General features: G+C 52.4%; 1 protein-coding gene across 13 annotated transcripts; it reads right to left on the reverse strand.

Moving 5' to 3' along the window:
* Positions 1-686: 686 nt before the first annotated feature.
* Positions 687-25,350, reverse strand: GAA (alpha glucosidase). 13 transcript variants are annotated; one of them, XR_010838011.1, is made up of 21 exons: positions 25,233-25,350; positions 21,627-22,325; positions 20,487-20,632; positions 18,708-18,873; positions 18,528-18,624; positions 17,904-18,023; positions 17,705-17,823; positions 17,487-17,618; positions 16,397-16,507; positions 15,778-15,891; positions 15,596-15,680; positions 15,004-15,121; positions 14,506-14,639; positions 6,513-6,664; positions 6,201-6,349; positions 5,052-5,193; positions 4,500-4,643; positions 3,921-4,085; positions 3,461-3,613; positions 2,850-3,053; positions 687-1,993 (listed from the first exon to the last, which is right to left on the reverse strand). XR_010838011.1 is itself a non-coding variant. In XM_067020435.1 (20 exons), exons 2-20 carry the CDS (start codon positions 22,149-22,151, stop codon positions 2,994-2,996), a joined length of 2,808 nt encoding a protein of 935 aa, XP_066876536.1. In that variant the 5' UTR covers positions 22,152-22,325; positions 25,233-25,350; the 3' UTR covers positions 2,419-2,993. The 13 variants fall into 13 exon arrangements, 4 of the variants coding, with proteins under 4 accessions (XP_066876536.1, XP_066876534.1, XP_066876535.1 ...); XR_010838012.1 differs by having other exon boundaries at positions 24,914-25,289; XR_010838006.1 differs by having other exon boundaries at positions 1,217-1,954; positions 2,785-3,053.
* Positions 25,351-25,758: the final 408 nt, after the last annotated feature.

A 25,758-nucleotide genomic window follows, 5' to 3' on the forward strand; every position in this document is an offset into this window, starting at 1 on the left:
TAGGCTAACTGGAAGAAGCCAGTCACAAAAGGCCACAGTGTTTCCGTTTCTGTGAAATGTCCCAAATGGGTAAATCCATAGGACAGAAAGCAGGTAAGTGGTTTTCTGGGGGCTGAGAGGTGGAAATAGGGACTGACTGCTAAAGGGTACAGGGCTTCTTTGGGGGTGATGAAAACGTTGTGGAACTAGACAGAGGTAAGGGTTGCACGATTCTGTGAATGTACTAAAAAGTACTGAATTGTACATTTTTTAAAAATTAATTTATGGCTGTGTTGGGTCTTCGTTTCTGTGCGAGGGCTTTCTCCAGTTGAGGCAAGCGGGGGCACTCTTCATCGCGGTGCGCGGGCCTCTCACCGTCGTGGCCTCTTGCGGAGCACAGGCTCCAGACGCGCAGGCTCAGTAATTATGGCTCATGGGCCCAGTTGTTCCATGGCATGTGGGATCTTCCCAGACCAGGGATCGAACCTGTGTCCCCTGCATTGGCAGGCAGATTCTCAACCACTGCGCCACCAGGGAAGCCCTGAATCATACATTTTAAAGTGGTAAAATTGTGTGGTATGTGAACTATACCTCAAAAATCAGGTGCGGAATCTTACACTTCCTCCTCTAAAATTATACTTAAAGACAAAAAGGGCATGAGCAAGGGGGGAAAATATTTGCAAAGCATATACTTGACAAAGGACTTAAACTAGAAAATATCGAGAACTTTATGTGTAGGTAGAATGGTGGGTGCCCCAAAATGCCCACATCTTAATCCCTGGAACCTGTGAATATGTTACATTAATGCCAAGGACTTTGCAGGTGCAATTAAAGATTGAGATGAAATTATCCTGGATTATCCAGGTGGACCCTATCTGATCACATGAGCCCTTTAAAGTCAAGAATGCTCTGGGCTACCATGGGTCAGAGAGTGGTATAATGGAAGAGGCAGGATTGATTCTCAGGGGTGAGAAGGACTCAACCCACCATTGCTGGATTTGAAGATGAAGGTGCCACGAGCCAGGATGTGGAGCAGCCTCTAGAAGCTGAGGAGGACGTCTGGCTCACAACCACAGGGACATGCGGACCTCACACCCATACACTCAGGAGACTGAATTTGCTGACAACCTGCATGAGCAGGGGAGCGGATTCTCCCTGGAGCCTCCAGAGAAGAAGCTGCCCTGCTGACACCTAATTTGGCCCAGCTGACCATGTCAAATTTCTGACCTACAGAACTGTGACAGAGTAAATCTGTATTATCTTAAGCCACAGAGATTGTGGTAATTTGTTATGGTAGCAATGGAAAAACAATGTACTTTGTAACTCAATAATAAGGTCAACAAATCCAAGTAAAAAATGGGCAAGATACTTGAACAGACACTTCACCAGAGAAGATTTATGGGTGACAAGTCCATGAGAGATGCTCGCTATCTTCAGTTGCAAATCAGAACCGCGAGATCCACTGTCATTGGAACAGCTGGAAGTGAGCATACGGACCGCGCCAAGCGACAGCAAGGCTGGTAGGAGTGCGGAGTGGGTCACCCACTTTGGAAGACAGTTCAGTCACATACACACCCTCCATATGACCTGACGGTATCACACTTGGTGTTGGCTCAAGAGAAATGAAAACATGTCCGTTCACAGACTGGTCCATGATTACCACATCTTTAGTCACAGTAGTCAAAAACTGAGAACAGTCCTAACATCCATGAAAATTTGATAAATGTGGCATGTCCATCCAATGGAAAACTATTTGGCAATGAAAAAGCACACAACATGGATAAGTCTCAAATTAGACTAATTGATTAGACCAAAAGAAATACATGCGGGCTTCCCTGGTGGTGCAGTGGTTGAGAATCGCCTGCCGATGCAGGGGACATGGGTTCGTGCCCCGGTCCGGGAAGATCCCACATGCTGCGGAGCGGCTGGGCCCGTGAGCCATGGCCGCTGAGCCTGAGCGTCCGGAGCCTGTGCTCTGCAACGGGAGAGGCCACAACAGTGAGAGGCCCACGTACTGGAGGAAAAAAAAAAAAGAAAAGAAATACATGCTATATGATTCCATTTATATAAAATTCCAGAAAATGTAAACTAGTCTATAGTGACCAAAAGCAGACCAGCTGTTGGCTGGGAACAGGGGTGTTGGGGGTAGCAGCTTAGTCTACATAGCCCTTGGGCAGGGTCGGGGGAGGGGAGGGTGCATCTCCCACCACGTGACTGACACCAGGCCTGGCTGGCTGTTTTCCAGTCACCTTAGAGATGGGTGATACTAGCGTGTGAGGTGGGGGCGTGAGGGTGCTGCTTTGAGCGTGCACAGTACAGCACACATGCACACCCTGCCCGGGAACGTCCAGGGGCCCATCAAGGATGGAGTCCTGCTTCTGTGTCAGAACCTTTTGACACATCCTCCTTACCCTGAATCCCAGAAGGACCGGCAGAAGCTTAATTGCAAATGCCCCTTTTATTAAAAATAATTGCACTTCAGATTAAGGGTTCCCCAAGTCCCATGAATTCTGCCGAGTGTCTGGGCCTACTTGTCAAACTGGTGGACAGCCTCCACCTGTTGTCGGGGGCAGCTGTCCAGAAAGCAGTCTGCAGCGGCCCCCAGCTCTGTGCTTTCATCAGGTCAGAGCAGCAGCAGAGCTGCCCGAGGCAGGACCTTGGGGTGCAGCTACCACCCCATCCCAAGCACCACCCCTGCGTCACAGGCAGGCAGTAGTGACTGACAGTGCATGCATCACAGTGACAGGCTACAGTGAAGCAAACCTTCCAGTAAACATTCCAGACACGGCACCCCTCGGCACTGACCCAACTGGGATCTGGACAGAAGACTCAGAAGAGCTGCTGGCCCAGAGCCTGGGAGGTAGACTCACAGCAGATCCGGCTGTTCAGGGATGTCAGTGACATGCGATTTGGGGTAAGCACTCTGACCCAAGGCCCACACACCGCCGACCGAAGGTGCAGCTGCTGGGCTGCCGGGAGGTGTGTAAAGGACCAGCACACCACTGGGCCCGGGATTAAGACCAACTGATGAGGAACTGCTCTCCCATCGCCAGCAAGACAGGGATGTCCAGGGTCTGGGGACAAGAAACAGGAAAATTTGCTTGGCAACAGAGGCGGGGCAGACAGCAGTCTGTGGACGTGGGTGGACGGTGGACATGGGGTCTGTCCTAGCCCTGGGAGCGCCTCGCTCTGTTCCGTCCGAGCACTCTTGGCAGTGGCTGCGTTAATTTGCTTTGGAAATGAGCTGCCCTTTAACCAGGGGCCGCCAGTGTGGACGCAGGCAGAGAAAAAATGTGAAGTGCGAGGACCGAACCTTCCCACTCCTCCCCGCGAGGATCAGTTCCTCTCCGCCCCTTGTAAGGCCTGAGTGTCCTCTCCCTTCTGGACAGGGAATCCCATGATGCCAGCTCAGTGGGCACCTCCCGCCCCCTCGCCCACCCTCAAGGACAGGCCAGAAGGCCTCAAATATAGGCTCTCTTGCCTCCATGTCAGCGCTGTAGGTGAAGTTGGATACAGGAACACCATTGCAGAGGACCTGCTGGGGGGCTGTGGCCACCCCCAGGACGGTCACCTTCCTCAGCTGCAGGCCAGCCCCCTCACTGCTCATGTGCACCAGCTGGTTCACGATGGTGTTCTGGCCGAAGCAGAGAGACAGGACCAGAGGTGTGAGCAGATGGCCTGGGACAGGAAGCCCCACCCGGGCAGGGCCTTTGGACAGCAGATGGGGAGGGCAGGTCGGCAGCACACACCGTGCAAACCCTAGGACATTGGTGCAGCGCGGGGGACTCCAGCCACAGCAGTTGGCCTACGGGCTCTTCTCCCCTTCAGTCTGCTTGACCCAGGGACAGGTGGCCATCCCAGGACCCCAGGCCAGCTCCCCTCACCAAGTCAGGATAGTCACCCCAAGACAGCCCCCAGCCTGGGCGGATCCCAGGACTCACGTTCCTGGCCAGGAAGATGACCTGCGTGTAGGCCCCACGGTCCAGCACTCCTAGGCTCTCCCCATCGTCCCAGAACAGCTCCCCTCGGGCCTCCCCGCTCGCAGTCAGGGCCACGGCCAGGGCCATGGGCTTCTTGCGGGACTCTGTGGTCGTGAGGCCAGGGCCCTGGGAGCGGGTGGCCCACGTCACTGTCCCAAACCTGGTGGAGGCCTCCAGACCCAGGTGTGAGGAGCACTAGGCTGGGACAGTGCCATGCGAGAAGCAGCCAGGATCCGCACGACAGCCTACGGCCGAGCGGCCTGGAGGCCCGTGGACACCTCAGAGGATGTAAGGCCCACAGGTTTGCAGACTGACTAACAGACTGTTTTCTGAGAAAGGCCAGTGAAGCAGGCCTCTCCTTCACCAGGCCTGGGAGCAAGTGAGTGCAAGGATGTATCCTGTCCTTCCCCAGCCCAGTTCCGCCTCAACCCTCAGAAGTATCGTCTCTGCCTGGGGGCAGATCCCCACTTGAACAGAGGCATGTGGGGTCCCAGCAACCCCAGGGCTGGACAAATAGGATCAGGGACCCAGCCCAAGTACCTGCATGGGGATGATGTGCCCGGCTCGGAGGTGGAGGTTGATGGTGTCCAGTGGGGCAGACAGTGTCACCCACTGTCCCTCGCTGTGGATGGCAGATGTGAGGGGTGCAGGAGGTGGGAGGCTGCCAAAGGCCTCCACTGGCACCTGGAGGGGGATGTCATGTCACAAAGGGTCCTGGGCATTGCCAAGCTCCTGTGTTGTTGTTGGGAGCTGAGAGCAAAGGTCTGGCCACATGCTGGGGACAGAGCGTGCGAGGCCTGAGCCAGGGCTAGGGTTGGGCAGGGCAGAGGATGCAAGAAGGGGCAGGAGTTTGGGAGCAGAACTGGAGTTCCAGCTCAGCTTGGTGGCAAGTCACCCACTCAGCCTCGGTGTCTCCATCTGGAAAATGGGTGCTGTAAGGATCGCACAGGATGATGCTGATGGAGCACCCAGGTGAGGGGCCTCATGTAACCAGGACTCCTTTTTCACTCTCTGGTCCACATGGATGGTACCGGAGGGAAGACCCGCTCCATCTCCCCCCGTCCTCCCAGGTTTCAGGGCCCCAGGACTCACCGTCTGCAGGTCGTACCACGTGCTGCAGGGGAAGTAGCCAGTGACTTCAACCTTCCCGGCCTCGAGCACGGGGGTGATGAGCAGAGCCTCCCCCCACAGGAGCTGGCGGTCCACGGTCCAGGTGTGGGGGTCCTTGGGGAACCTTCAAACAGAAGGGATGGGCAGGGGGGCCTGGTGACCTCTGAGGTCAGTGGGCTCAAGGGACCCATGGGGAGGCATGGACAGGAGCCAGAGGACCTGGGTTACATGTGGCAGGGCCGGTTCTGGCCAACTTAAGTCAAGGCAAGAGCCAATAACCTCTCCCTGCCCGACTACTTGGGCATGTCCTGTTCACATTTCCTGTTTGCAAGTTGTGTTCTTGCCCACATGTCTATCTGGCTCTTACCCCTGGTCTGGGTTTCTGTACATAAGGGACAGTGACTGTCATTTTATTGATAATGTTTTCTCCCATTCGTTTGCCTTGACTATGTTCAGAGCAGTTTTAGTATTTTTCTGCTTGTTCAAAGAAGTTACTTTTTTTTCCTAAATGAAACCTCCTTCCCTTTGTTTTTTTGCTTTTGATGCTTAGAAAGTCCTCTCCTGACAAATCATAGAGAAACATTCACTTCTGTTTTCCTGCAGCTTTTTCTACAGCTTAATTTTTGACATTTAACTATTTAATGCATTTGGAACTTAGGTTTGTATGGATGAGTGGAAAATAAGTTGACTTTTGCAAATAGCTAACTAATTACCTTACTACTGGAGAATCCTTTAATCCTCTGATTCGAGGTGCCATTTTATGGTACGGTAACTTCTTAGATATACTAAATCCTACTTGGGGGATATCTGTTGGATTTCTTTAGTGGTCTTGTTCCCTTAAGCCCCAGATGGATTCAATCATGATAGTCTTATAATTTCTTTTACCATCTGGGCGGCCTGGTTTGTACTCAGTGTTCATTCATCCTGGGTTTTTCCATTATCCAAGGTTCCCTACCCTGAGCTGGAATCTAATGGGTGGGAACTGGGGGGTGCAGGGGGCACCTCAGTGGGGAGTGCCCAGATTTTGCTGCAACCTCCTTCCTCTCTCAGTGCCCAGAATACCCCCTGCAGCAGGTTAGCTGCCCTGGGGTCAGTGGGCTGGAGGCCATCACTCCCAACCCATGCACTCACTCCAAGAAGAGGGGCCGGGCCACGGTCTCGCCTCTGACATGGGCCCCATGGAACAGTGTGTAGAGATAGGGCAGCAGCATGTAGCGCAGGTCAAAGGCCTTCCTCATGGCTTGCTGTGCCGTCTCGCTGAACCTGTATGGCTCCTGCGGCTGCAGTGAAGGGAGTGGAGGAAGCACCTGGGATTTTGGATCATGGACTCCGAGGTCCCCCCACCCCAGGAGACCCAGCACTTTGGGCCAGCCAGTGCTGAGCTCATTGGCACAGAAAGTGGCATTCCCCAGGGCACAGCCTCCCCTGCCACCCCCGCCCTACCAGGCTGTTCAGGCCATTGTGGTTTCGCATGAAGGGGTAGAAGGCCCCCAGCTGGGTCCAGCGCACACACAGCTCCTCCGAAGTGTTGCCCAGGAAGCCACAGATGTCGGCCCCCACCAGGGGCACCCCCAGCAGATTGAAGAGCAGGATTTCTGGAGGGCAGAGTCAGATGGGCCTCCAGCTGCTACAGCAGGAGCAGTCTAGGGCCAAGGAGCCTGACAGACATGTCTGTTGAACTGGCTGGAGGCAAGGGTCCCTCCCAAAGCCCCTCCCACCCAGCCCCCACCTGATGGTCAGTCCACCAATGGCCACTGCACCTTGCACTTGTGGTCAGCAGAATGACAAGCCGCATCTGCTCCCTAACTCCCAGGGTGGGTAGGGCAAACTAGACCCATTAGGGCTGAATTGTATCCCCCTCCAAAGGTAAGTTCTAGTCCTAACCCCTGGTTGCCATATTTGGAAATAGGGTCATAGAAGATGTAATCAGGTTGAGAAGAGGACGTTAGGGTGGACCCTAATCCACCATGACTGGTGACCTTATCAGAAGAGGGAACCAGGTACAGGAAGCACAGAGGGTCCCAAACAAGATGAACCCAAACAGACCTACACCAAGACACAATTAAAATGGCAAAAGTTAAAGAGGATTCTAAAGGCAGCAAGAGAAAAATAGTTAATTACAAGGGAACCCCATAAGGCTATCAGCTGCTTTCTCTACAGAAAGGTTGCAGGCCAGAAGGGAGTGGCAAGATATATTCAAAGTCCTGAAAGGGAAAAACCTGCAATCTAGGATACTCTACCCAGCAAGTTTATCATTTAGAATAGAAGGAAAGATAAAGAATTTCTCAGACAAGCAAAAACTAACAGAATACAGCAATGCTAAACCTATCCTAAAAGAAATACTGAAAGGTCTTCTCTAAATAGAAAAGAAGTAAGAATCTATAGCAAAAAGAAAATCACAATTGGAAAGTAAATCACCTAAGCCAGTACAAAAATTTTAAAAAAAAAAACCAAAAATATTTTTGTGAAAGCAATGATAACTACAATGAACAGCAAAGGGATAAACATGAAGATGTAAAAGGACATAAAAATCATAAAATGTGGGGGAGGGGAGTGATAAAATATAGATTTTTTTTTTTTTTTGAGCCTGTATGGCTACCAGTCTAAAACAAGTGGATATAGTAACGGGTTAACATACTTGAAAAACAGGTTACCACAAATCAAAAACATAAAATTGATTCACAAAAACCAAAAGAACACAAGGAAAATACAAAAGAAAACCATCAAACCATAAAAGGAGAAACAAAAAGGAACAAAGGATAAATACAAAATCAAATGGAAAACAAGGTTTAAAATGGCAATAAACACATATCAATAATTACCTTAAATGTCAATGGACTAAATGCTCCAGTCAAAAGACACAAAGTGGCAGATTGGATAATAAAACGAGCCTACAAGGTGCTGCCTACAGGAGACCAACTTTAGGGCAAAGGACACACATAGCTTAAAAGTGAGAGGATGGAAAAAGATATTTCATGCAAATGGAAATGACAAGAAAGCGGGGGTAGCAATACTCATATCAGACAAAACAGACTTTAAAACAAAGCCTGTACAACATTTTCCGAGATCTTGTTTTCTCATCAGTGACCCAAGTGTAACCAACTCTTTCTCACATGTTACAGGTCACTGAGGCTTAGTATTTTAAACTAAGATGGGAATATAAAAATACAGAATTCTGACCCATGCATGAAATTTGCTAGCTACTGTTCTCTACTGTAGCTATTAGCTGCCATTTCTTTAGACGCTGTGCTACTAAAATTTCCTAGATGACAGGGTTCTCATTCCTCTGCTAACAGGAATCTTTAGAAAAGTGGCAGGGGTGTGCAGGTGGGCTATTATTCTCTCAGAGTTGAAGATGAGAGGGGGATGGTGCCCTTGACTGTAGTGTGGTTACCTGAAGTAACCACAGGTAACCTTGGGCTGCACCATGCTAAAGGGCAATGGGATCTTTGATTGTCAAAGTGAGCATTCAAAATGACTTTTAGTAACAACAACAAAAAATGATTAAATATAATTCTGTATCTTCAAAAAAATAAAGGCCATAAAGAAAGATAAAGAAGCACACTATATAATGATAAAAGGATCAATATAAGAAGAGGATATTACACTCATTAACATATATGCACCCAGTATAGGTACACCTAAATACATAAAACAAATACTAACAGACGTAGAGAGAGAAATTGATGGGAATAAAATAATACCACGAGGCTTTACCATCCCACTGGCATCAGTGGACAGATCTTCCAAACAGAAAATCAATATGGCAACAGAGATCCTAAATGACACAATAAAACGGACTTAATATCTTCAGGACATTACATCCAAAAAAAAAACCCAGAATACACAGTCTTCTCAAGTACACATGGACTATTCTCTGGGATAGACTATATAAATACTAGGACATAACACAAGCCTCAACAAATTTAAGAGGATAGAAATTATCTCAAACATCTTTTCTGACCACAACAGCATGAAACTGGAAATCAACCACAGAGAGAACAAATTACATGGAGACTAAACAACATGCTACTACTAAAAAAAAAAAAAAAAGAAAAAAAAATCCTAATGGGTCAATGATGAAATCAAAGAGGAAATTTAAAATACTTTGAGGGCTTCCCTGGTGGCGCAGTGGTTGGGAATCCTCCTGCCAATGCAGGGGACATGGGTTTGAGCCCTGGTCCGGGAGGATCCCACGTGCCATGGAGCAGCTAGGCCTGTGTACCTGCACTCTGGAGCCTGCGTGCACCTCAACAAAGAGTGGCGCCCGGTCTCTGCAACTAGAGAAAGCCCACACGCGCAGCAATGAAGACCCAACGCAGCCAAAAATAAATAAAATAAATTTAAAAAAATACTTTGAAACAAATGATAATGAAAATACAGCCAAACAAAATCTGTGGGATTTGGCAAAAGCAGTCCTTACAGGGAAATTCATAACAATACAGGCCTTCCTCAAAAAAAAAAAAAAAAAAAAAAAAAAAGAAAAATCTCAAGCAACCTAACCTACCACCTAAAAGAATTAGAAAAAGAACAAACAAAACCTAAAGTTAGCAGAAGGAAGGAAATAATAAAGATCAGAGAGGAAACAAATAAAATACAGATTTTTTTAAAATAGAAAAAAAAATCAATAAAACCAAGAGCTGGTTCTTTGAAAGGGTAAACAAAATTGACAACCCTCTGGCCAGGCTCACCAAGAAGAAAAAAGAGGACCAAGTTAACAAAATAAGAAATGAAAGAGGAGAAATAACAACTGATACCACAGAAATATAAAAAAACATAAGAGAATACTATGAACAATTACATGCCAACAAACTGAACAACCTAGATGAAATGGACAAGTTTCTAGATACATCCAGCCCACCAAAACTGAATCAAGAAGAAATAGATAATCTGAACAGACCAATCACTAGAAGTGATATAGAATCTGTAATTTTTAAAAACTCCCTGCAAACAAAAGCCCAGGACCACATGGCTTCACTGGGGACTTCTACCAAACATACAAAGAAGAACTAATACTGATCCTTCTCAAACTCTTCCAAAAGACTGAAAAGGATGGAACACTCCCAAAGTCATTCTATGAAGCCACCATCACCAAAACCAGACAAAGCCACTACCAAAAAAAGAAAACTACAGGCCAAAATCTTTTTTTTTTTTTTTTTTTTTTTTCTTCAGTACGCAGGCCTCTCACTGTTGTGGCCTCTCCTGTTGCGGAGCACACGCTCCGGACGCGCAGACTCAGCAGCCATGGCTCACGGGCCCAGCCACTCCATGGCATGTGGGATCTTCCCGGACCGGGGCATGAACCCGTGTCCCCTGCATCAGCAGGCGGACTCTCAACCACTGCGCCACCAGGGAAGCCCATGGCCAAAATCTTTGATTAATATAGATACAAAAATTCTCAACAAAATAATAGCAAACTGAATCCAACAACACAAAAAAAGATCATACACCACTATCAAGTTGGATTCATCCCAGGGTTGCAAGGATGGTTCAGCATATGCAAATCAATGTGATACACCACATCAACAAATGACAAAAACCACATGATCATCTCAATAGATGCAGAAAAAGCATTTGATAAAATTCAACATCCATTCACAATAAAAACTCTTACCAAAGTGGGTACAGAGGGAACATATCTCAACATAATAAAAGCCAACATAATACTCAATGGTGAAAAGCTGAAAGTCTTTCCACTAAAATCAGGAACAAGACAAGGATGCCCACTCTCACCATTTCTATTCAACATATTGGCAATCCTAGCCACAGCAATCAGGCAAGAAAGAGAAATAAAAGTATCCAAATTAGAAAAGGTAAAATTGTCATTATATGCAGATGACATGATACTATATATAGAAGACTCTGGAGACTCCACACAAAAACTACTAGAACTGATAAATAAAGCAAGGTAGCAGAATACAAGGTTAACATACAGAAATCTGTTATTTCTTTACACTAACAATGAAATAGCAGAAAGGGAGAGTAAAAAGACAATCCCTTTTAAAATCGCATCAAAAAAAATACTTTGAGGAATTTCCTGGTGATCTGGTGCTTAGGAGTTGGCACTTTCACTGCTGTGGGCCTGGGTTCGATCGCTAGTTGAGGAACTAAGATCCCACAAAGCCACACAGCACAACCAAAAAGTAAAAAAGTACTTCAGAAGAAACCTGACCAAGGAGGCGAAAGACTTATATGCTGAGAACTAGAAAACATTGATAAAGGAAACTGAAAATGTTTCACGGAAATGGAAAGATATCCCATGCTCTTGGATTGGAATAATTAATATTGTTAAAACGGCCATACTACCCAAAGCAATCTACAGATTTAATGCAACCCCTATCAAATTACTCATGACATTTTTCAAAGAACTAGAACAAATAATCCTAAAATTTATATGGAACCATAAAAGATCCAGAATTGCCAAAACAACCCTGAGGAAAAAGAACAAAACTGGAGGCACAACCCTCCCAGACTTCAGACAATACTACAAAGCTACAGTAATCAAAACGGTGTGGTACTGGCACAAAACAGACATATGGATTAATGGAACAGAACAGAGAGCCCAGAAACAAACCCACACACCTACGGTCAAGTAATCTTCAACAAAGGAGGCAAGAATATACAATGGAGAAAAGACAGTCTGTTCAGTAAGTGTTGTTGGGAAAGCTGGACAGCTGCATGTAAATCAATGAAGTTAGAACACTCCCTCACACCACACACAAAAATAAGCTCCAAATGGCCTAGAGACTTAAATATAAGACATGAGAGCACAAAACTCCTAGAAGAGAACATAGGCAAAACATTCTCTAACATAAATCATAGCAGTGTTTTCTTAAGTCAGTCTCCCAAGGCTATAGATATAAAAGCAAAAATAAATGGGACCTAATTAAACATAAGATTTTGGACAGAAAAGGAAACCATAAGCAAAATGAAAAGACAACCTATGGACTGGGAGAAAGTATTTGCCAATGATGTGACTGACAAGGGCTTAACTTCTAAAATATACAAACAGCTCATACAGCTCGATATAAAAAAAAACCCAGTCAAAAAATGGGCAGAAGACCTAAAAAGACATTTCTCAAAAGAAAATATACAGACGGCCAATAAGCACATGAAAAGATGCTCAACATCACTAATTAGTAGAGAAATGCAAAATCAAAACTACAATGAGGGACTTCCCTGGTGGCACAGTGGATAAAAATCTGCCTGCCAATTCAGGGGACACAGGTTCGAACCCTGGTCTGGGAAGATCCCCCATGCCACGGAGCACCTAAGCCTGTGCGCCACAACTACTGAAGCCTGCACGCCACAACTACTGAAGCCTGCACGCCTTGAGCCCATGCTCCACAAAAGAGAAGCCACCGCAAGTAGAAGCCCATGCACTGCAATGAAGAGTAGCCCCCGCTTGCCACTAGAGAAAGCACGTGAACAGCAACAAAGACCTAATGCAGCCAAAAATAAATAAAATTAAATCTTTAAAAACAAAAACAAAAAACTACAATGAGGTATTACCTCACACCAGTCAGAACAGCCATTATTAAAAAGTCTACAAATAATAAATGTTGGAGAAGTTGCGGAGAAAATGGAACCCTCCTACACTGTTGGTGGGAATGTAAAATGGTGCAGCCACTGTGGACAACAGTATGGAGGTTCCTTAAAAAACTAAAAATAGAGTTGCCATGTGATCCAGCAATCCTACTCCAGATATATGTCCAGACATATATCTGGACAAAACTATAACTCAAAAAGATACATGCACCCCAATGTTCATAGGAGTGCTATTCACAACAGCCAAGACATGGAAACAGGCTAAATGTCCATCAACAGATGAATGGATAAAGATGTGGTAGATATATACAATGGAATATTACTCAGCCATAAGAAAGAATGAAAATAATGCCATGTGCAGCAACATGGATGGACCTAAAAATTATTATACTAAGTAAAGTTAGAGAGAGACAAATGCCATATGATATCCGGTATATGTGGAATCTAAAATATGATACAAACGAACTTATTTACGAAACAGAAACAGACTCACAGACATGGAAAACAAATTTATGGTTACCAAAGGGGAAAGGGGTGGAGGAGGGACAAATCAGGAGTTTGGGATTAGCAGATACATACCACTATATATAAAATAGATAAACAATAAGGTCCTACTGTATAGCCTAGGAAACCATATTAAAAAAGAGGAGGGAAAACACCATATGAAGATAAGGACACAGGAAGAAGACCGAGAGATGACAGAGGCAGAGGTTAGAGTGACACAGCCTCAAACCAAGGAGGGCCAAGGACTGCTGGCAACCACCAAGAGCTGGAAGAAGCAAGGAGGGATTCTGTCCAGAGTCTCAGAGAGGGCAAGGCCCTGCCAACACCGTGATCAGACTTCTAGTCTGAGAATAAGTTTGTTGTTTTAAATCACCTGGGGTGTGGTACTTCATTACAGCAGAGGGTCAGTAAGTCCCCTGAGTTGCTGAAGGGTCAGACAGCTTCCAGAGCATCTGGGCCCCGTGCCGACCCCACCACCACTGGGCAGGACTAGAGACTGCTGGGCCACCCTCTCCTCGTCTCCTCAGGAGCCAGGACCCAGCCTGGAAGCGAGTGGGCAGGATGAGGCTCAGCCTGGGGCTGTGAGCAGTGCTGGTCTGGGTCACAGCAGGTCCTGGGAGCTGCACAGCTTTATTTTAGCTTGGTAACAACAGCTCACACCAGAACTGAAACCCAAGAACCAGACAGGTGGACACAAAGCCCAGGAATCCGGCTCTGGGGTGGCTTCAGAGACTGGCCTGCAGGTTCTCAGGCTCGACCCACCATGCTGGCCCCAGAGTGAAAATCAGAGCTGGCTGGCACCTGTGGGCAGAGCCAGCAGCCGCTTTGTGAAGGAGGAATGGACTTCTCACCCGAGAGCTCAGCTCGGCAGGTCATCCCTGTGGCCCAAGGCTCTGTAGATGCATCGCACATGGAAGCAAGCCTGCGACTATGAAAGCACTTCCAGGCCGGGGGTTTGGTGGAGGCTCTTTTCAACTGTGACCTCTGGGGTCACCTCTATCCCCTTCCCCAGGGCTCCTGAGCCATCCCTGGGCCTAAGATCTGTCTGTAGCATCAGAGCTCTTAGAACAAAAATCAAAATTTTCTTTGCAGGGTGGAACCAGGCACTGAGATGAGGGGGGTGGGGGCACCTCTTGAACTAAGCTCAGATGCTATTTCATGCAGCTCAGAATGTGGTCACCAGAAGGGACATTCTGATGTTAGCATGAGTCCGACATGGGGACGCTTGGGAGAGGGGCACCACAGGTGAGCCCAATGGCACGAGTTGGCGACGGGCCCCATGCCATTGCAACAGCATCTCTCTGAGGACCCAGCTCTGGGCAAACACCCCCGGAGAGGGGCCCACCCTCCCCTCCTTGCACCCCCTCCTGACAGGTGTGCTCACCTGGCACGGAGTAGGAAAGCTGCTCCCAGCTGCTCCACACATCCCCTGTCCAGTGGCCGGCGTATTTGCCATGGCCGGCAAAGGTTGAGCGAGAGATCACAAAGGGGCGCGTCCCCCGAGCCTTTACCAGAGCCCTGGGTGGAGCAGGGGGACAGAGAGCTGTGCTGAGCAGGGTCACGAGGAGCCCCATCACTGCCCGTAAGAGCGCCTGGTGGTGCAGCAGGAAGGACAAGCTGGGAGCAAGGAGTTGGCTTGCTGAGGTCACTGCCACTGTCTGCCAGGCAGTCAGCCCTGCCACCTGACTTACCCTCGAAGATGCATGTGTCACGAGGAGGACAAACTCAAGGGAGCCAGAGGCCCTGGTCAGCCCTGGCCTCCCTGTCTCATCACCATGCCCTTCCTCTGAGGCACCAGGCATGGAGCTGGGGTGGGGGGCGGGGGTGGGATGTGGGGGTGGCCAGGGCCTCCTCCTCTCCTTCCTGCACCCCGGCCCCTCACCTGTGGGAGGCGAAGGCTTCGGTCAGGCCATACAGGTTGTGCAGGTCATAGTGCGTGGACAGGAACTGGTGGCTGGAGGCGCAGATGGTGGCTGCCTGGAGGGTCCCGCCAACCACCCCTGGAGGAGAGGGGGCTGTTTCCTTGGAGCCTCCTCCCAGCAGGCTGGTGCCCCCCCACGTTTTGAGAGACCCCTTGGGACATGGGGTGCATCCTTGTACAGTCTCCGCTTCTCCAAGGACAGGGCAAGGCGATGCCGCAGGTTGTGGTTGGCACACCCAGACTTCATGTCTGCCTGCTCCTAACCATTTTAAGTTTTTCCCTGTCCGACTACCTAAGCCTGAAATACCCCCTCTGAAGGGTCTCGCCTCAGCTGCACATGCCCAGTGAGCATTGCGTGGCTGGGGTCTCCCCACATGAACCTTACTCCCAGGGCACCCCTTGCCTTTCCCGGGCTGGCTGCTGCCTGGGAAAGCTCAGAAACCAGAGGTTTGAGTCTCCAAACCCAGAGAAGGAAATCCCTGATTTGAGCCGTTAAATCCCCAGCTGACTAGTGCTGGGGGGGGGGAGGGGCGGGCAGGTGGAGGCAGCTCACCTGGCACGTAGGGCGGGTTCTCCAGGTTGCTGTTGGGGCAGCCATCCACTGAGCCCCTCACAAAATTGGATGGCTCGTTCATGTCCTGCAAGAGAGGCCCTGGGGGTGGGTGACCTGCCTGGTGCAGAGAGTGGGGCTGGTCCCTGAGGCCACCGGACACCCAAGGGTGGGGCCACACTCACGATCCACATGCCGTCAAAGGGCACCTGGGCGTGGAACTCGGCCACCATGTCCTGCCACCAGTCAAGGGCCTCAGGGTTGGTGAAGTCAGGGAAGGCGGTGAGTCCGGGCCACACCTGGACGAAAGGCCAGAGGGGAGACAGGGCCCCTGGAGCCTGCATGGAGGCCCTGCGTGTCCTGACTGCAGGCAGAGCTGTAGCCTCACTCATCTACCCAGGGATGGGTGGACTGCAAGGGGAGGAGCATGGGGAGAGGGCCCCAGAATCTGCACTGCTGGGAGCCTTGCCAGCCTCCCCTCAGGCTGGACCCCCTTTCTCCTGGTTCTGGGCCTACCCTGGACTGGGAGGTCAGGAGTCTACTGGGTGCCCCGCCCACCGGGAAGGCCTGGGAACTATCAGGAAGCCCCTGGGGGCCCAGAGGATGTGGAGGGCCCCAAGGCCTCCCCAAGCATCTTTGGAACTTGTTTCTGAGCTGCCCGCAAACAAGGGCCCCTGACACAAGGATTCAGGGTGGTCTTCCTTGTCAGGGGCCGCTGTCACCCCCAGCTGTCACCCCCCCCCCGCAGTCCCACTGCCCAGGGACCCCTGCTTTCTCCCCCTCGCCCCCCAGGCCCTGCTGTACCTGCCCAATCAGCGGCTGCCCAGTCTCATTGGTGATGAAGACCCCCCGCCTCAGACCCTCATCGTAGGGTCTGTAGGTCCCGGCAGGGCTGGAGCTGCTGATGGCAGGATCCTGGGGAGTGAAACCGGTCAGAATGAGAGGGAAATGCCCAAAGCCTTGGCACCCATCGCTGGGAAAACGGGAAAACGCTCTCGATAAACGTTAACGAGGCACAGGTGGATGCGCCGCGTATGCGCCAACACGCCGCGTATGCGCCAACACGCTGCGTGTGCAGCGTGTGGACGTGCACGTGACCCCGCCCCCATTGCCAAAAAGGGCGCACCTGGATGCAGGCCGTTACTTTCGCTTTAAGGACCCAGAGTTTCACAAACGTTCTACAGGGAGTGTTTCATTTAGAATAAAAAAAGAAAAGGTCTGTGTCTGCCCTCCCTGCTCTGAGTGGACCTGGATGCTGCTGCCTTCAAGAGGGGCTGCAGGGATGGAAATGACCATCAGCCCAATTCCAAACGGATTTCCTCTCCTGAGAGGTATCCGTGGTGGCGACCACTTGGTTGTCTTGGCTCCCCCTCCCCTCCTCCGGCCCCCCAGCTGTACCAGGCCCTGAATCACACCACTCTGGCTGCAGGGACTGGCCCAGGGAAGTGTGTCTTTCTCCTGAGCCACTCAGATCCTGCCCTCCTTCCCACAAGACAGAGCTGACTGCAGGGAGGCAGGGCCAGGAGTTTCACGGAGCTTCTGGGGTTCCGGCTGCCCTGGCCCACAGCTCCACCCGGCCCTCTCAGAGCGGAGGGGTGTCAGCTGAGCAATGCGACCCCCCCCCCCCCCGCCCCTTGCTTTAAGCTGTTCAAGTAACCTACAACCGTAAGGATCCTGAGCCACACACACATGTCTCCAGGGACATCACTGGATAGCAGGAGCCAAGTCTATAAATCTGATATTCCCTCGATATCAAAAGACCCTCAGAAACATTCTCAGTGACCATGGCAAGCATGAGGATGATGCCACTGAAAGTTGGAGCCACCAGACACTGGGCCCCTCTCCTTCCCAAAGAGCCTGCTCCCTGTGGCACAAGAGGGGAGGGGGCACTCACAACAATCATGATGTACCGCCGGCCACTTTGGTGGAGCTCCTGCACCATGGCCGGGAAGTCCCCAAAGCTGTCCTTGTTGAAAGTGAAGTCCCTCCTGGTGTCCATGTAGTCCAGGTCATTCCACTGGACGTCCTGCAGCCACAGCACAGGGCGGTCGGGGCCCAGGCTCGTTGCCCCCGCCCCACCCTGGGGACCCCAGGCCCCACCCCGGCACTCACCAGAGGGAAGTGTGCCCTGGTCATGTTCTCCACAACCTGGCGGGTGATGGCGGTGGAGGAGTAGCCCCACCGGCACAGGTGGAAGCCCAGGCCCCAGTACGGTGGCATGAACGGGTAGCCTGGGAGCCAAGGCGACCGTGAGGGGGCAGGAGGGGCTGGGGAGGGAGGGGCCGGGGGCCAGGGCCGGGGAGAGGCCTACCCACGATGTCCAGGTATTGCCGCACCACGCTCTTGGGCTCCGGGCCCAGGAACACGTACACATCCAGGATCCCGCCTGTCGACCTCCAGCTGAGGGCCGGGCTGGGCTGCAGGACCACATCTGAGGGAAGCAGCCCTGGGGCTCAGGGACAAATACTCACCCCCCTTGCCCAGGGCCTACGGCACTGCACAAATGGGCCAAACCACTGCTGGAGAGCTTGGGGGTGAGCTCTCCACGGGGAGCTTGGGGGCCCTGGGACAGTCACTCTGAGCCCAGCTTGCTGAGATCCTTGGAGCAGGACAGGAAGACACTGAGCAGCTGGGCCTGGGGCCCCTTTTATGGCCTCAGCCCCACCCCACCCAGGTCAGAGGTCCCAGAGCCCACCTTAGAGGCACTGAAGGACAGAGCTGGCAGAGGCCACAGCCCACTGGTCATTTCTCAGAATAGTGTACGAGACCCGACCCCCCCGGCCCCTCCTCTACCTCCAGCCTGTCAGATAGGTGCAGAGAGCCCCAGCCCCCTCTATGAAGGAAGGGGGGTGGCTGCACCAGGGAAATCCTGGCCCGGAGCTCAGAAGCAGAACTTGCTGGGGGATGTGGAGGGCCCCAGTACCCTCTTGCTTACCCATGGCATTGCTGTTCAGCAGGAAGACCCCGTGAGCTAAACCACCATCCTCCAGGACCAGGTAGAAAGGGTGAGATCCATATAGGTTCACATCGGGCTGGGACATGGCAGACACCCTGCTTTACGTCCTGGCCCCTGAAGCCCCTGCGACCGCACACCCCACCCTGGCCACCCCTTTACCGTCGGGGCAATGTCCCGGTTCCAGAGAGTGATCTTGGTCCAGTTGGTGCTGAGCATCAGGGGCCCGAGGTGTTCAGCAAGGCCCGTGATGTGCTGGGACGGCAGGGAGGTGGACAGCTGCAGAAACTGGTCGGCGAAGAACAGGGGGGCCACTGTGGTGTTCAGCCTGCCAGAAGAGACCAGGTGGCCTTGCACCAGAAGTCAATGGCCCCATGAGCCCTGACCACAAGCAAGTGCTGGGTAAGAGCTGCCCAAAACCCTTCCAGTCCTGGGAGTCGTGGCCCTGGGTACCTCCCAGGAGGGCCAAACTGCTCCCAGACATCGTGGAGCTGCCCAGCCAGGGGCAGTTAGGGTGCCCCAAGGTTCCATGGGGTCAAGAGCAAGGCAAAAACCACGTACAGGGTCACTCTCTGCATGGAAGACGCGTCACGGCTAATTTCATGGGACGAGTTCCTGCTACACCCCACCAGCCTGTGTGTAAGACTGCTCACCTGCCTGTGGGTGTCTGTGCACGTTCAAACCCAAGATCTGATAAAATGCTTAAAAAACTTCTCTCCAAACTCCGCTTGAAGGTCAGCTTCTCAGAGAGGCCCCCCTCAGCTGCAGAGCCAGCCCACACCCTGCATCTGCACAGCCTGTTTCTACCTCCCTCTGCTATGTCAGTCCTGGGAGCAGGTCCACAACACCCGGCCGAAAAATGAACAGGCCACAAAAGAAAGAAATGCACTTCAGAAGGCAAGTGCTCTGAAGATTTGGGCAAGTCCAAGTTCCCTCTTTCTGAGCGTGTAGCAGAGTTCGGTGCAGAGCAGGGCCTCGTCAGCCAGCACATATTCGTGTAGGACTATGTGGGCAAAGTGCATGGGATGCATCCCGGGAAAGACGCTTGCACAGCCCGGTATCAGGGCCAGCGGGCAGCCGCGGCAAAACTGCTGACCCCGTGGCTGGGGGTACGGAGGGTGCTTCTGGGCCCGAACAACACCGGACACTTGGACTCACAGCCACAGCGTTTGAGTCTAAAAGATGCTTCGGTGCATCCAACACCTGGGGAGTGGGCTGGGGGGAGGTGAGGGCGAGACCAAACAACACCCTCATTCTCTCCATAAATACCCGAGCTCTGCTGTGGGTCAGAACTGCTCTAGGAGCTGGCGGTTCAGGAGGGAACCGAAAAGGCTCCTGCCTCAGGCAGATGGCAGCCATGGTCCAAGCAAAGGTAAGGTCCCGTGGGGGCACACAAACCCCGGAGGGACATGGAGCAGTGTGGCCGAAAGCACGGATGCTTGGGCTGGGCTCCGTCACCTGCCAGCAAGCACCTGGCCTATGTCTCTGTCTCCCCATCTGTAAAGTGGGGATAATAACAGCACCTACATCCCAGTTGTTATGAGGATTGGATGAGTTAATCACTGCAGTGCCTGATATACTGATGTGATAAATAAACAAGAATCAAGCAGGCTTGGGGGTGTTGCCTGGAGTGGGGTTGCCACTTCAGACTGGACCAGGGTTTCTCAGCCGATGCACTACTGACATTTGGGCCGATCGCTCCGTGTTCTGAGCTGGCCTGTGCATTGTAGGGTGTTTAGCAGTATCCCTGCACCCTAATGCCCAGTGGTGACAACCAAAAATGTCTCCAGCTGTTGCCAAATGTCCCCTCTGAAGAGGGCCCTGCAGGGCAAGGAACAGCCAGGCCAGAGCAGGAGGGTGGACCACAGTGGGGTCAGGGACGATGCCCTCCAGCTCCCTAACCCTCCCAGCAGATAGTGGGCACAGAAACTGGGCACTCACAGCACCCGTCCATCCAGCTTCCGCCGCATGATCACCCCGAAGGGCTCCTCTGAGAACTCCACGCTGTAGAGCGTGGACGGCGCCTGGCTGCGGACACGTGGGGTCTCCAAGGGCACCTCATAGCGCTGGTTGGTGGGATCTTTGATCTAGAGGACGAGAGCGGTGTCATGAAGCCCTTGGTGGCCGGCTGCCCCTGCACACCTGTCTGCTCCATCCTTCACCATCCAGAGAAGCGAGGCGTCAGTTCAAGTCTCAGGGTGACCGCGCACAGCGTGAGCGTGTGGACAGATTGGTCCACATCCCTGAGCCTCAGTTTCCTCGTCTATAGAGCCAGGAGAGCGCCTCCTGTGGGGTGTGCCAGGTAAGACACGGGAAATCTGGATTTCAGATAAACAATTTTTTTAGTATAAACACGTCTCAGATATTGCACGGGACATGCTTACACTAAAAAAAAAAGACTAATTCCTGGGTTATCTGAAATTCATAGTTGTATCTTTATTTGCTGAATCTGGCAACATTTTTCTACCTGTCATATCGAGTCACAGGGCGAATGAGAAAACATAATCAGAACACCCAGCCCGTGTCTGGTACACAGTCATCACTCAGTAATCCATGGCTGTCATCAGTGACTTTGTTAAAATAACTGGGCCGTACTGAATTATGTGCTTCAGGCTCTCTCACCTTTGTGTCTGCACATTCATTCAGTTGACAAGTTTTTACTGAGCATCTGCTATGTGCCAGGCACTGTTCCAGGGGCTGGGAAGCAGCAGGGAATAAACCAGACAAGAGGCCCTGCCCTCAGTGGCTGGGATCCCACTGCCTGGAACAGCCCCCTTCCTCCCTCTCCACCTTTCCCCTTCCTGACTCCTACTTTAGGTCCCAGCTGGGATGTCACTTCCTGGGGGGGACCTAACCTCCCCCCACCTCGCCCTGAGCCCTGCCCCCTAGAACATGTTGTAGAACCTCCTCGTCACTGTCCTAGCGGCCCACTGTTCCCTGAGTGTAGGCACTGTCTCTGCTCACACCCAGCCTCCAGGTGAGGGCACAATACACGTCTGTGCATAAACAAACACCCCGTAGAGTCTGTCTTTGTCCACTGTCCGCACACTCTCTGCCCCTGCCCAGCCCCCGCCCGCCCACCGTGAAGTGGAGCCGGCTCTCAGTCTCCACCAGCACGTCCAGCCGCAAGGTCATGATGTCCTTGGGGAAGAAGGTCGGGGTGGCACGGATCAGGGTGGCCGTGTAGCCCGTCTTGGTGGTGGTCAGGTTCTCTAGCCTGTAACTGGGATAGCTGGGAGGGAAGAAGCACCAGGGTTGCCCCATCTGGGTGCCCGGAGGCCGCCTTGCAGGCATGTAGCAGCAGCCCCGGGCCTCACACTGCTCCTGGGTGATGGCCTTGTCTGGGGCGCAGTCGAAGCGGCCGTTGGGGGGCACGTCGCACCGTGTGGGTGCTGCCCTGGGGCTGCTGTGGCGCCCTGGGATGAGCTGGGGCCCTTGGCCGCTGGCTCTGGGCTGGCGAGCTGGGTAAATCTCCTCTAGGGAGGAGATGTGCAGCTCTCGGGGGAGCACGTCGAAGTCATGAAGCAGGATGTGCCCCAGGAGGGCCAAGGAGACTAGGGCGCAGACCCCCAGCAGGGGGCAGGAACAGGGTGGCCACCTCATCATGTACAGGCAGCGGGCCCAGGAGGCCTGCAGACAGAAGAACCAGGTTCAAAGGGACGGCAGCAGGGAGTGGCCAGGGCCTCAGAAGACTCTCAAAGCAGCTTCCAGACATGAACCTGTGGCCAGCCCAGCAGCGCACAGGCTGGAAGTGAGGTCTGGTGAGGAAGCAGGGCAGACCTGGGGGAGGGAGGAAGAAGGAAAAGGAGAGAAAAGTCCCAAACAGGGAGTTGCAGAATCCTGTGCATTGTGAAATCTTCTAATATGTTACAAATAAATGCATCTAGAATGTCTGTAAAAATAACATAATAACACACAAAGACCCACGTGATACATCAAGTGGAACAAACAAGTTCCCATAGTAGGTAAGTCCCGCTCCCGTATGAACACTGTGGCCGAGGTGAGTCTTGGCCAGTGGGGTGGAAGTGTGCCCTCCCTCTGTCCCTCTTGGGCTGACCAGGATGTGGATACACCTGTGAGGGGTCTTGGGCACTGCAGCCCAGGGCAACACTCAGGGACGGCCAAGCACAGAAGCAAAGCCTGGCCCCCAGGACTGGGCAGGCGGAGCCCCTCCCCGCCCCTGCAGTCAGGCTCATGTGGGCGCTGGTTCTGGGCCTCCGTCACAGCAGCTGCACTGGAGTGTACTCTGTTTACTCTGGTACTAAGACTGTTCTTACCTGCGTCTTGATTATCTGTATGTTCTAAATATTTTATAGGGAACATTGTTGGTCCAGCTCCTCCTCCGAGCAGCAGACACTGATATGGGACTAAACAGGCAAGGAGTTTATTAGGGGGTCCTTTTTTTTTTTTTTTTTTTTTTTTGCGGTATGCGGGCCTCTCACTGTTGTGGCCTCTCCCGTTGCGGAGCACAGGCTCCGGACGCACAGGCTCAGCGGCCATGGCTCACGGGCTTAGTTGCTCCGCGGCATGTGGGATCTTCCCGGACCAGGGCACGAACCCGTGTCTCCTGCATCGGCAGGCGGATTCTCAACCACTGCGCCACCAGGGAAGCCCCTAGGGGGTCCTTTTTATCTGTCTGAGAGAAACTGGGGAGGTTGCCAGAGAGGGTTGAGAGCACCAACACACCCGTGCAGGTCCGACCCCATGGGAGGGTGGTGGATCTAAGAGCCCCAGACGGCCACGTAGGTTAGGGAAGCTTGGGCAAGGCCACAGGGTTGGGGTTCCTTGAGCCAAAGTTGGCCGTTAGGGGGGTCCAGATGTCCCAGAAGCGGCCTGCCCTAGCATTAAGGGCTGGGAGGCAGCCCCTCGCAGGAAGTGCAGTGATGATTTCAGAGCACAGCGGCTGAGCCTCTGTCAGTGAAGCTCCCTGTGGCGGGAGGTCTGTGAGCTGCATTCTCATGGCCTCCAGAAACATGCAGGTGTTGGGGAAAAGTCACACGCATGGCAGAAGGGCGCCCAGGTCACTGAGAGTCCAAGCCTGTTACAGACACAGACCGGTCACCTGGAACATTCTGGCCACCATGGGCCACCAGTATGTTAGATGCAAGAGTGAACTGTTTTCATTCACAACACTTATGACACCAAAAGCGTGGAGCTTTTTCTCACCAACCAATTCTCCCATTCTCCCGACACCAGCCGGGTGTCCAGCAATTCAATTCAATTCTGACACGAACTCCCAGACTTAGCGCAGACCCCACAGGTTGCGGGCTCAGTCCCACAAGACTTCCCCCACTTCAGACACTAACCACAAGTCCCAGGTTGTCACCGGTTCTTCTGACCAAGCCGCTATAAATTCCGGGGTTCACACAACACCCCTCACCTCCTCAGGTTCGACAACTGGCTAGAACAACTCACAGAACTCACTTACTGTTACCTGTTTATTATAAAGGATACAACTCAGGAACAACCAGAGGGCAAGGTATGGGGAAGGGGTGCTGAGCTTCTAGGCCCTCTCTGGGCTGGCCACCCTCTAAGCACCAAAATGTGTTCACAGCTTGAAAGCTCTCCAAACCCCAACTAGTTTAGGGTTTCATTATGTAGGCATGAATGATGAAATCACTGAGCGCTGGTGATTAACTTAATCACCAGCCCCCTCTCTTAATCACGAGCCTCCTACCCAGAGGAAGGCCAAGAGAAAGTTCCCCCCCTCGAATCCTGCCTTGGTCCTTCTGGGGACTAGCCCCAATTTTGAAGCTATCTACAAGCCCCCAGTCATCTCATTAGCATATAAAAGACACTCTTACCACCCCCAAGATTCCAGGGTTTTTAGGAGCTGTGTGCCAGGAACTGGAGACAAAGACTAATATCTTTTTTTATACCACATAGTGTCCCAGCTTCACCTGACCCTGCCAGACACATTTGTGATCATGATGACTCAGAAACTAAGGGACTCAGAGTGGAGTCCAGGGGTCCTCACTTGGGAGCTCTTGGGCAATGACCTCAGCCCTTCCAACCCAGACTTCAGAAGCTGCAGAGCTGGCCAGAAGCACAGCCAGGGCAGCACCCCATGCCCTTCCCTGCTTCCGTTTTACAGACAGGGAAGAGAGCCTAGAAAGGGAAGAGATCCTAAAATGGGGAAGAGCCACAATCACAGCGCTTGACAATTTAGAGAGAAAACGGGGAAGAACTGAAGGTCAGTACATCAAGTGGCACTGCTGACCCAGAGGGCCGGTCACCCCGCCTTCAGGCAAGTGTCTCAGCACTGCTGCTTCCCCAGGCCACGGTGGTGGTGTAGACAAGCTGGGTTCAAAGCCCAGCTCCACCACCGGCAGAGGGATATAAAGGGTTCTCAACCTCCTATGCCTCACCTTCCTCCCTGTGAACGGGGGCAAGCGCAGCCTTCCTCGCCCAGCTCGGGGGCAGTGAGTGGGAACCGTGGAGTTTCCGGGGTCCCCGATGTTACTGCTGCCTCCTGCCGCTCGCGGCCCTGGCACGATGGGCTCAACTTCTCCAGTAGGAAAGCACTGACCAATCCCCCTATCGATCGACCCCTCCCCTTTCGGGCGTCACGACTGCCCGTACCGGCCAAGCCTCCACTCTGTGGGGATGCCGCGGATCCCCCGCCCCCCCCGCCCCGCCGCTCGCTGAGACCACTGCAGGCCGGGTCCGGCAGTCGGGTCTGCTCACCTCCGCGCAGGCGCTCCCGGCCTCCTGCTCACCTCCGCGCACGCGCGCCCAACCAGTAGCAGCAACTTCAGGATCCAACGCCCAGAGCAGCGGCGGTGGGTCACGTGACAGCCCCCTGCGCAGGCGCCTTTAGTGAGTGCTCGCCTCTGGGCTGCGCCCTCTGGTGGCCGGGCGCTTGGTGGCGTCCTCGCCCTCCTTGGGCCTCGGCGCCCCTGGAACGTGGGAGGGACTCAGGGGGCGCGCACCTTGCAGGGGAGAGCTCTCGTGGGGAGAGGCGGGGCCTCGCCTTTTGGAGTCGCAGAGGGCGCCACGCCCCCGCATGAGCGAACCCTCAGCATCCTGGAGCCCGCCAGGCCGCCCGCCGAGGCACGGCTCTGTGAATCCAGCACCCAGACGACAAAATAGTGAAAATTTGGAAGCAACTTAAAGTTCTTCCGAAAAGGAAAACATTGTCATAACCCATAAAATCGACTGTCGTGAAAATGTTCACTGACAAGGAACTTTTCCTAAACAAAGTCTCATGTTA

The sequence above is a fragment of the Kogia breviceps genome, chromosome 19, assembly GCF_026419965.1.
Source record: "Kogia breviceps isolate mKogBre1 chromosome 19, mKogBre1 haplotype 1, whole genome shotgun sequence".
Classification (NCBI taxonomy): Eukaryota; Metazoa; Chordata; class Mammalia; order Artiodactyla; family Physeteridae; genus Kogia; species Kogia breviceps.